This window comes from Strongylocentrotus purpuratus, unplaced genomic scaffold (assembly GCF_000002235.5).
Source record: "Strongylocentrotus purpuratus isolate Spur 01 unplaced genomic scaffold, Spur_5.0 spur5_scaffold_18, whole genome shotgun sequence".
Classification (NCBI taxonomy): domain Eukaryota; kingdom Metazoa; phylum Echinodermata; class Echinoidea; order Camarodonta; family Strongylocentrotidae; genus Strongylocentrotus; species Strongylocentrotus purpuratus.
This window is the reverse complement of record NW_022145603.1, coordinates 8,239,868-8,252,078: the sequence shown is the minus strand read 5'-3', so window position 1 is coordinate 8,252,078 and position 12,211 is coordinate 8,239,868. Positions and strand designations below refer to the sequence as shown.

Sequence of the window (12,211 nt, the reverse complement as noted above, 5' to 3'; positions counted from 1 at the left end):
GGTTGGAAGTTTTTACACGTTTTTTATAAAGGGGGAGAGAAAGAGTATCATATCTCAGCACATTACGCAGATAATATGAGATTATGTAGTCAGTACATGTAATAGCACAAATACTATCTGTTTAGAGCTTAAAGGGAGTAAAACTCATGTCATTTAAGGTCCTTCTTCATCTCATCTGCTGATAGGTAACCATCCCAGCACTGAGATCACCCATTGATTGGATCTATATGGAGCCAGAAGGGCATTAACTCATATATGTCAACACAGAGTTAACGACCTTCTGGCTTTCACCGACGAATTCATCAAACGGGTCAAACGTCAGAACTGTCTGTACATGTATTCGACACAGTGTTTGGGTTGTCCTTAAGGGGAAATGATATCATGAAAGTAATTTTTTTTTATTAAAAAAAGAAAGAAGGTAAAGCCCATTTGTTTTTTAAACAAAGTGCATTTTGGGGTCAACTCGGCTCCAGCCAGCTAACACCGCATTCAGTCAATATCAGTGCTGCATATGTCCTGCCCGCCCGCCCAACGTTTAATGTATCAAAAATTGAGAAATGAGAATGAGATTGCATTGTGCAAGGTTGATTATGTAAATGTAGTACATACATTGAAGAATGAGGGTTTAAACCTAGGCTAAGGTTAGTACTCATTTATGAATGGCGGCCAAAATCTTGAATTCCACATTTTGTTTTGGATCTTTCGGGAAAAGAAACATTATCTTGCGGTGCTTATTAACAAAAATATAATTAAATGTATCTTTCAAGATGGGTGTGCTTCTGATATCTGTAGAGCTTTCACAAAATATGGTTGAAATATACATTGTCTATTAAATTTATGAAATTTATGAATAAATTAATGTCATATTGTTTCTTTAAATTTGGTTTTCACAAAGTTTTGTATTAAATTTCTTGGAGGCAACATTGACCTGCAGTAGATATAGATTTCTGTCAGTGTCGAAGGATCTCTAAAGACCTCTGGGAAGGTACATGGTAATGGAAATACAAAATAGCAAATTTCTCAACACCTAAATTTGTTACTCAGACTGGCAGAAATTAACCAGAAAGTGTTATGATGATGAATTGTCATTAGTTACACAAGTGTTTGTGAAAGATTTGATTTTAATGATTATAATAATAATAGTGAACATTTATAATGCGCCATGTCTGTCAAAAATGACACTCCTTGCGCAGTTGTGTGGAAATTGTATAATTGTGGGCATCGACCAAATAGCTGGAAATTGTATGAGTTAACATCTTTCGTGACAGAATGACACATATCAGTTGTCGGCTCAAAGGATTAATTTTTATGGATTTTTTCACAGTTAATGACTATTTAATTATAATAAAAACCTATTTACTGAGGTATCTCATACTTCTGATTAACAAATTTAATTGTTGAGAAATGTTAATATCATTTTATTACCATCGAATTGCTTCCCATATGTTAGAGCTTGTGTATATATGAGATTTTAGATTGTGACATCATTTGTGATATGATTTGCACTGTTGAAAAGCTTACACTGTTATACATTGTTTCTAGACATTTTGGTACAATGTCCATCCTTGCTACCGTTTATACATATGAATATATATTATATATATTTAGTCACAAAATCATCATTGTATTGCAGTGTTCTTTCGCTAAGTTGGCCTTGCATGTTAAAGCCTGTATCAGGGATTTGCAAGCCCTTAAGAAATCATCTCGAAATTCATCTGTAGCATCAAGTTCAGTTAATGAAAGTATGTGCAAAATGTCAGATCAAATGACTCTGTAGTTTTCTCTCTATGAGTGAAAATTGAAGACCTCATTCTTGTACACAACAAATGGGGTGAATAAAACACTGCCAGTTACAAAATTCACATTTGAAAAGAACAATGACTGTAATTGTGCTAATAATGAATATTTCTCCACCACATTTTTTAGAAATGCCTCAATCCATGGACCAAACTTCCAAATTGAAATTTGCACTTATTTAGTGGTTTAATGGTAGCACAACATATAAATTATATTTAATAATAGTATATGGACCGGTGCATACTGCATCTTAATAGACACTATGAATATGACTGACAAAGAAAGCGGACAAAATATACAGTTCCTCAGGTAGACAAAGGAACATCCCTTCACTGCCTTTATGTAAAAAAGTGTGGAACAGGTGTCACATGCATATTCACCTTTTTACATAATAGCAGTGAAGGGATGTTCCTTTGTCTACCTGAGGAACTATATATTTTGTCCGCTTTCTTTGTCTGTCATGTTCATAGTGAGAGCAGTATGAAAAAATGGGGGGGGGGGGGGAAACTGGAGCTCCAAAATAAGCAAATTAATGTTCAAGGAATTATAATGCAAGGTACATGTAAATGTGATGCAGAAGGGGAGATATGAGAGAGAGAGAGAGAGAGAGAGAGAGAGACTAAGTGAGCAAGACAGAAAGAAGGGGCAAGGATCAGCAGTGAGATGAGAGATTAAGGGAGTGGAAGAGAGAGAGAGAGAGAGAGAGAGAAGTGAAGAGAGATGAAGAGAGATAAAACGAGCAGGAAAGTAAAAGAAGCTCGCCAAATCGCAACTACGGACAAACAAGTGACCATGGAAACAATTGCAGAGTCATGAACACAAAAACCTACAACTGTACAACATTACAATGACAAGCAAATTATGAGCTGCTGATTTGTAGAGTAGTAGCATCTTTTCCCTTGTTTCCTTTCCACACAAAAGTTTATCAAGCCAGAATACTGGGTTGCTATGGTAACGGCTGTTTACGTAATACTTCACAAATCCTTTCTTTGACCATGAATAATGCATGTACATATTTTCCTTATTACACGCTTGGGATCGAAGCATAATTATGCTTGTATTATTGTTCGTATATATTGTACATATGAACTTGGTTGAATGCAGCCACCCCATCCCCCCCCCGACCCCTCCACACACACACACACACCCAGCCACCCACACGCCGATCCCCTCAAACACACACACACACACAACACCCACGCCGATCCCCTCAAACACACACACACACACAACACCCACGCCGATCCCCTCAATTGTTTCTTTCCTTTAGATGCGATTTAAATGTCATCAACTTCTCTTGCCCTATTCAAGTCTGTATGATCAGGGGCCTTTGCCATCAAATTTGCACTTGAACAAACCTTGATTTTAAGCAATTCAAGAGCGCAAATTTGGGACTTGCGCTAACTGTTTGAGTTGCTCTTAATTGCAATTGTTTATGCAAGATGCTCCCTGAGATTGTAAATTCATTACATGGGTTGATGTCTGTAAAGTCCCATCCTAAGATACAACTCAAACAAAACAAAAATAATTGACACAAACATGATGTAGGGGAGATTAATTTATTTTATTCATATCAAGTAAAAATTGGACCAAACGTGATTGCTTATACAATGATCTTCATTCCTCATCTCATGATATTCATTCACACAAAAAACTTTCCTAGGGCCATGTGGGATTGATGTTCAGATCTAGGTCTTGAGAGTAAGATTTTGACTCTGGCTCTGGCACGAACATGGTTTTGTCGTCCTACAGTGTACATGAGGCATTCAAGGATACACACATGAGAAGGTCTACATTAATGCAGGGCTTCTGTAGAGGATCTGAGTTTAGTCCTGATGAGCTAAACCAAACTTATATTGCCATATTCTTAGACCTGAAGTTGGTCCTTATCTTAGTACCTATTCACAGACAATGAGTCTGAGACTCAGTCCTAGCAGGACCAGGTCTAACATCAATCCAACATGACCTTCCTACCAGTGAGCTCTGGGCCCACGGCTCCATACCCTTCTCAAAACGTTCCATAAATTTTAGGCCAACACTGAGAATCAAAAGTCACGGCATGTAAAAAAAAAAAAGAGAAAAATTATGACCAATATCAATATATACAAACAAGTACACTGCATTATAGTAATAGGCTGGCTGCCATAGCTCAGACAGACAACGGATAGCTTTCTCAACACAATTCAGTAAATAAATTGGTGTAAAAATGATATTAAAACCTGTAAATATTTCTACAACATTCTAACACATAGCATACTCATCATCTTAATAGATATTGATAGTTTTTTGTTTGTTTAATGATAATACTGCTCCCTCCCTAAAAATGCATATTTCATTACATTCAATCCCTTTTTTTTCATGGTGTAGAAGTTTTCAGATGTAGAAATTTTCAGCACTCTTTTGATTGCAAATCAACAGATGACATTGTTTGTGACTTCAAAATTTCTCAAACAGATATCTACATCAGAATTTATAATTTCAAAGACTCTGTCTATTTTTGCAAGTCAAGGGATGACATTGTTTTATGTTTGTGTATTTACCAGCTATGGCAGCCATCCCAATCTAGGAATCATATATAGATATATACATCCAGATACATTCAAAATTGTGCATATTCTACCATAATTAAAGTGCCTTTGAATTACCTACTTCATATGTTGATATAGAACCACTAAGAAAAAACTACCATTGCTTTGCAGAGGAACAGGAAGCTGTATAGATTAGAGGTCAGAGGTAACCCTCATAAGTCACAAAGTTCAAAGGTCATAGATGAAAGTTCAAAGGTTGATATTTCAAGGTTTGAAATCGATGTAATGAGTTACAAATTTGACTAAAAACTTTTTTTTCTTCAAAAAGGATTGAAGCTTGGGTTAGAAGTTATATGAGAGCTAGAACATCGAGTTGTTTTAAGAATAGAAAAGACTGAGATGATGTCTAAGAATGAAATGTTTCTAACACGTTACTCACACTGTGTGTATGACTCTCTAATAAGAAAGAATAGTAGGGTTACTCATGAACAAGGAGAATATATTTTGGAGCTCATTTTCAGCAGTAATTCTGGCCCGCCAGAGTACCCATACCTTACTAGCAATACATATACCTATATTCCTCCCATTGCAACAAGGGGAATTGGTCTATTTTGAGTATCTGTTATTTATCTTCTAACCTAATCTTTTTTCATGGTACTGCAGTATCTTGATTTTCATGAGGGGAAGGGAAGCGAGCATTTCATTAGCAGGTTTAACCTTTAATATCTTGAATAGTGAGCTAGCTGGAAAAAAAAACTGTGCATGGTGAATAATCGGGTGAATTTCCTCCTCTAAATATAGCATATAATTGAACATCTCTCCCCATATTTTCTCATAAGCTGTACATTATCTTTGACTATAATGCTCATTTCATTTTTTTAATTTCTCTCTAGAATAATTTCTGTTGCCTAAAAATAGAATTCCAAATCTCTCTGATACGAAATGTGTACACCCTGGCTAATAAAAAAGATATACATAAAAACTCTCAGGTGAGTCACATGACCTCACAGCTCAGTCACATGACTGAAGAAACTTGTCACCTGACACTTTCATTTTAGTGGTGAAAAGCAAACAATCCTTGATTTCTTTCTTTAACGTGACATTATCCTATATACTCAATGAGAGACGTGTATGCTCATGGATTAAATTACAACCTGATGAGGGCCAAAAGGGCGTATTAAAGCCGTCGCGCCCTTTTAGCTCCCCCCAGGTGTTATGTTTGAAGAGAAGTGATTGTCGTTTTGATCCAAGATTAGAGGTATATACCAAAAAGAAGGCACAAACAACTAGAAACCAAGACGATCAAGCACCTAAAGACATCATGCATACACTGTACATATCCATACAAACATGATAACAATATCTCACAAAATTCACATTAACATATTTTCTTCCTTGAAAAAAGGAGGATCTCTAAACCCTTGCTACACATTAATAAGTTACATAACACGTTACTATGATACCATCACTGAGTAATACACGCATGAGACCCCCCCCCCCCCCCCCCCTACCCCAGATGTTTCCTAGCAATCAGACAGGCTAAATTTGAGACTAGGCATCTATTAAAAACCAATCATGGAGATATAGTGATAGTCTATAACCACAAGGATGTGTTCAAGCTTCCAACTTGGTTCCGCCAAAACATTTCAGCTGACCACATCTTTATCACATTCCGTTTAATTTTCCCACTGACACCATTTTGCACATATGGGTCCATCACTCATGATTTTTAACAGATGACCATATCGTATCATCATGGCCTCTATTCAATTTTTAGACAACAAAAAGGAATGCTGCAGAATTCTTATGAAGAAATTTGTTATGGCCAAGCTTGCAACCAAATCCATTTCTGAAGAAGAAAGTTGTTTCTTACAATTCTTCTAACTGCAGAAGTTTTACAACATATTATACTACAATACTCTCCCTATTAATAAAACACTTCAAAAGTTACTAATATTGTACATACATACATACACCCAATAATACACTTACACACATAGTCTATGTCAATAACGTACTGTTTAAATGCAGAATATATTACAGCATATTTCCTTAGGAGTACCATACAGCTAACTTACTTGATTAATGTTGTCTACCGACAGAATAAGTGCAAATCAAAGTACAAAATGAAAGTGCTTGAGACTGATTTAAGATGAAAGTAATTTCTTCAGAAAGTAAAGCATATTGATAGAAAATTTGTCAGCTAAGAGCAGCAACATCTTTCAAATATTATGGCTAAAATAAGTAAATGAATGAAAAGATGAGAACAAAAATATAGCATGTATGTTTTTGATATCATAATTGGGACATTCTTTCTTTAATGTAGAAGTATAGTGAGAAATTGACTTTAGTTCAATTCTTTTAATTTCATCATGAAGAAGAGATGATTTGGAAAGTGTGAGCAGAGATTAGGCAATACTTTAATTGATTTCTTTGTCTATTAATTCTTCCTTTCATATATTCCAGAACACATGTTTATTCTGTACTATCATAATCCCACCTGGCAGCCTCTTGACAAAAAAGATATCATACTGTTGTATTTCAGGCCCAATACTGCTATATCAGCCCATCATCCTTCTTGGTATCCACAAGTTCTGTTGTACCTAGATAATGTTTTCAAGCCTCTATTTTCCTAACTAGGGTACCATATATTCAGCCTCATGTTGGTTATTCAGTCTCGAAACACAGTTTAAAAAAAATAGATAATCCAATATTTAGTTAGTCTCATGAAAAATGTTAAAATTTACCATCCATAGATAATGTTACCAACCCCTTTAAAAGCCTCAAAATTGTTTAAATTGAGTAACTATACACGAACCCATCCCCTTAAAGCCTCTTTGCATATTAAACAGCTAAACATAAATTAATGTTTCCAAACGTTGATAACATGGTTGAAATATTGCATGATGGGTGGGGGGGGGGGGGGAATGAACCATACTTGCTCTTTGTAGTACTAGTAATAGCTGTAGTAATGGAAAATGAAGTATAAAAAACTAGAGCTATGAAGAAAAATCAGTACTATTCAAGGAGTGAGACAATTTAAAAAATACCTGAATGTTTCAAATTAGTTTCAATAAAAACAAAAGCCTCTTTGATGATCATGATGTTTTTCCATAAATACTGCTACAATATAAATGGACATGACACTCAAATTACATAGTATAGAACACTGGCAAAAGAAAACATGCAAGAATTGCAGCGAAGTAATTAAAAGTGACAAAATAATTTCAGAATGATCAACTCTCTGCCTGAATATACCTTCATGTAAAGCGCAAAGGACTAATACAGTTGCTTGCTTTTTGTGCATATTCTTCCTTCCCATTTACAATGCGAACAGCTAAGCCATTAAGTTACACTGTTCATCACGATACGGCACAAGAACAATAATTAAACCAACCCGACAAGTCATTTGAGCATACTGTTCAAATTACTCGCCAACGATCACTGTAAACACTGCACACTAGCCCTTATACGTTTTACTTCATATACATAACACAAGCATCACACCATGAACCAATTACAAAAATTGGATACACATTTGACCCCATGACATTTGACCTCTCTCTTGACACTCTACATGAAAGGTCACTAGGTCACCCCAGGCAGAAAGTTGATCATTACGTAGCGTGGTTTGGTGGTGATAAAATAAAGAAGTTTTCCGCACTCCCTTTTTGGATTTCACATTTAGTTTTATTTTCAGCTCCACCTCTAGCGACTGGCTTTAGTCGTCCTGACCGACATTTCTGCACAGACAGACGGCAAACACCATGCAGAACAGCTGCAGATAAACAAGAAAGAAAAGAAAAGTGTTATTTTATTGTGACTTGGTAACATTGCCTCAGATTCCGAAACAAATCCTGGATTTAGCTCATGCTGCAATCATAATTATAAACCTTTAGGTCAGTCAGGAATCTCATGACTTTTACAAGCCGATCACCAATGATTATCAAGATATTTACGAATGGAAATCGAAAATTCGTTTTTAGTTTTCCTAACACTACAGTCTATTGTGGAAAATGAGTATGGTAAAACCAGTCACTCAAACATTTTGAAGCTTTAGGGCTTCAGTATTACAGATACATGTACTGCTAACATGTATGGCCATGCATCTCAGATTTTAAATTGTTAAACAATGCCTTTAAAGGGATATGGTCTGCAGTTTCCGTGTGCAGTATGTCATAATTAGCTTAAACCAGGGGAAATCGGGAAACCAGGATAAAATCGGGAAGAAAAAAAAAATCTGGTAAAAAAAAAAAAAAAAAAAAAAAAATCTGGATTTTTTTTTTTTAAATCGGGAAGAAAAAAAAAATCGGGAAATAAAATAAAATCGGGAAACTGATTTAAATCGGGTTTTTATCAGGCCTGATTATTGCATTAACACAATTCAATAAATGTCAATGCAAACAGAGGACAAAACTTGATACCTCATGAGGTATACTCTTGAGAAAAGGTGAAGAAAAAGAAAGAAAGAAAAAAAGGGAATAATTAAAAAGATATATTTTTAAAAATGTATTAAGAAATAAAAGATACCAAAAATTAAGGATGTGTAGATTGGACCAAGATATAAATCTATACAAAGCTTGAAAGAAATCCATCAAGGAATGTGGCAGTTAGAGCGCACACAAGAATATGCCGGGGCATACATGGCAGCGTAACGCTGCTGATTCCAAAGTATCGTTCGGCATAATCCCAGGGGAAACAATAAAAGATATGAAGCGTCAAAGCCCATGGTCACATAAATATCTGATGTTCTCACCTCCAGACAGGCTACGCCAATGGCGGTTGCACCGATGACGGTGGCATACATCTCAAGTAAACTCTCAAGGGGCTCCTGACATCCACCCTGTTCAAGTAGAAAGAAAAACAAATGTCATCAATATAGGGGAACCTCCTGAATTCACAACAAGTTCAAGTCAGAGATAGAGATGATTACGGCTCTTTTTTGTTTCATAAAGCTTTTCGTAAAGTTATGCATGACTTTACGAACGACTTGTATATGAAGTGCCAGATAGGATGCCCAAAGTTTCCTCTGATATTTCCAATAACCTCAATTAAATTATGGCAAAAAATATACTTTGCATTAAAAATGTTTATTATAATAAGAATGTTAATCTACATCTGCACAGTTCAACTTTAGTTGATGCAGTTAATGATGATTGAGCATCCCATTTGGCTTTTCATATACAAGTCGTTCCTAAAGTCATGCGTAACTTTACAAACGGCTTTGAGAAACACCCCCCAGGGATAACATTGTGAAAGAAACAGCCTGGAGGCAATAATTAATGCAAGTCATTGTGAATACGCCTACTCCACATAAGATGATGTCATCAAGTCGATGGCAATATTTTAGGTTGATATCTTCAGATTTTCAAAGCTTTAGATTTTTAGTTTTCAGAGAGTTGATACTCCTCTGACGGACACTAAAATGGCTTATAAGCTTTTCGTTGATATATAATTCATCCATTTCATTTTTCATTTCAGATATGGTCTTTGACGTCCAGAATCTTGATATACAGTGAAACCTGTATATAAAGAACACTAAAGAAAGAAAAATGAGGAGGAGTATTTGCAAACAGGTGGTCTTTATGTGAAGGTTCTTTTAGTACACGCTTCAATGAGAAACACTATTCAATGGAAACAAGTGGTCTTTATGTGAAGGTTCTTTTAGTACACGCTTCAATGAGAAACACTATTCAATGGAATCAAGTGGTCTTTATGTGAAGGTTCTTTTAGTACACGCTTCAATGAGAAACACTATTCAATGGAATCAAGTGGTCTTTATGTGAAGGTTCTTTTAGTACACGCTTCAATGAGAAACACTATTCAATGGAATCAAGTGGTCTTTATGTGAAGGTTCTTTTAGTACACGCTTCAAAGAGAAACACTATTCAATGGAAACAAGTGGTCTTTATGTGAAGGTTCTTTTAGTACACGCTTCAATGAGAAACACTATTCAATGGAAACAAGTGGTCTTTATGTGAAGGTTCTTTTAGTACACGCTTCAATGAGAAACACTATTCAATGGAATCAAGTGGTCTTTATGTGAAGGTTCTTTTAGTACACGCTTCAATGAGAAACACTATTCAATGAAGTGGGTTTTATGATATGAAGAGCTCGGTTCCAAAAGGTACTACATCTATAAATCCAAGTTTTAAAAAAAAACATGATTTTTTAAATTATCATAGTTAGCAATATAAGTTTGGAATGATACCTTGGCTGATTATTCTTGTATGATACAAGAATAAAACCACTCTTTAAAAATATCTAAGCCTGCACAAATATATTACATGAATTTATGTAATTGTAATTTTGGTGGATGTAGTACCTTTGGGAACTGAGATTGGATGTATTACTTTTTGGAACTGAAAATATTGCATACTGTATGCAAGTTGCAATGCATGACTTGAATGGATATAGTATTGTTTGGAACCTAACTGATTTTTAAATGCAATTTTATTCTTGTTCGGGGGGAATTCAGCTTCATGAAAGTGTCAGTCTATGAGGCTACTGGAAATGTGTGCATTAATGCAAAAAAATGCTATTCATATACCGATGGCGGGGGAGATGGGAGATGGCGGGCGGATGGGTTCGCGCGTCTCTGGTCTCTCTGGGAGCGGACATGTGCGAAATTTGATGCACATTGTTGATGGTCCATTATTTAATTTATACTGGGAATCTCGCTCAACAAGCCTAGCTTTTCTGAGATTCCCTTTTTTCCCCTCTCATTAAATCAAGCAATATAAAATATTTTGTCTTATTCTCAAACTTAAATGTACTTTATTTGATTTGAACATACTTGTCAGGATTTCGTTACTTGTATAATTCATTTGTTCTATTATATATTGTATTATTGTATGGTTTATATATGTCACTTAGTTTGTGGATATTTGAGTGGAAAACAAATCAAATCAAATCAAAAATCAATGTTTGGTTTACTAACCTTAGTACTGCCATCACTTGACATACAAATTGTAAGTTGAGCACTATTAACGTATGGGTTGTCAATGTAGTCTTGTATACCATTCACCCCGCAGCATTCCAACTGTAGAGAAAAGAAATTCATTCATCTCATTTAGTAACCTTTAATTTGCCATGCGTGCCAATATGCTAGGTTGCTCGTTTGCCATGTGTGCAATTCAGAACACAAAGACCTAGTTGAATTGCCTATTTCCCTTCTTGATTAGCTACGTGACAAACCATTTAACACATGTTTATAGATTACTCTTGCACAGGAAACAGTTCAATAATCTTGAAGCCTTTGGTAGATCTATCCTATGATAAATAAAATGTGGCTCAGGGAGATTATCTGTGTGGCATGTAAAGATTTAATAATAATAATGATAATAATGGTGGCTTCTTGTATAGCACTCATGTATGTCACGCTGTGACGCTCCTGACGCTCCAACATTAATACCCCCAACATTGCAGAGCGGCCAAACATGTAGCGCTCTAGGATATCGGCAAAGTCTGATAAAAACATGGATACGTAAACAACAACACTATTAAAGTCCAAGAATACTGGCTAAAATAAAAGGACAATAGGAGGTAGAAATAGACATACATTGGTAGGTCTGTTACATGAAAACTGACTATTGGTAGTAACCAATGACAACGTTAAAGGGAAAGTCCACCCTGAAATTAAGTTAGTTTTAATAGGAGTAGAAAAATGAGAGAAACAAGTCAGTGAAAGTTTGAGCAAATTCCGATTAAAAATAAGGAAGTTAGGATTTTTGAAGTTGTGATCAATCAACTCTATGACGTATCATGCCAGCTCAACTTCCATTTGCTCAGTACTAAAAAAATCTAAAATTTTCATTTTTCCTCAAGAAAAATTTCAACCATACATGCACCCTAAATATAATAATTGCAAATATGTTTCTATACTC

General features: G+C 35.4%; 1 protein-coding gene across 1 annotated transcript in view; it reads right to left on the bottom strand.

The window, feature by feature from the left end:
* Positions 1 to 3,342: 3,342 nt before the first annotated feature.
* LOC576118 (tetraspanin-1) overlaps positions 3,343 to 12,211 on the bottom strand; it is a 45,138-nt gene continuing 36,269 nt past the window's right edge. Inside the window, exons 7-9 of the mRNA XM_776459.5 lie at positions 11,266 to 11,367; positions 9,082 to 9,168; positions 3,343 to 8,103 (exon numbers count right to left, since the gene is read on the bottom strand). Of these exons, the coding sequence (XP_781552.3) occupies positions 8,047 to 8,103; positions 9,082 to 9,168; positions 11,266 to 11,367 (246 nt within the window). The 3' untranslated portion in view covers positions 3,343 to 8,046. The remainder of the gene's footprint in view (positions 8,104 to 9,081; positions 9,169 to 11,265; positions 11,368 to 12,211) is intronic.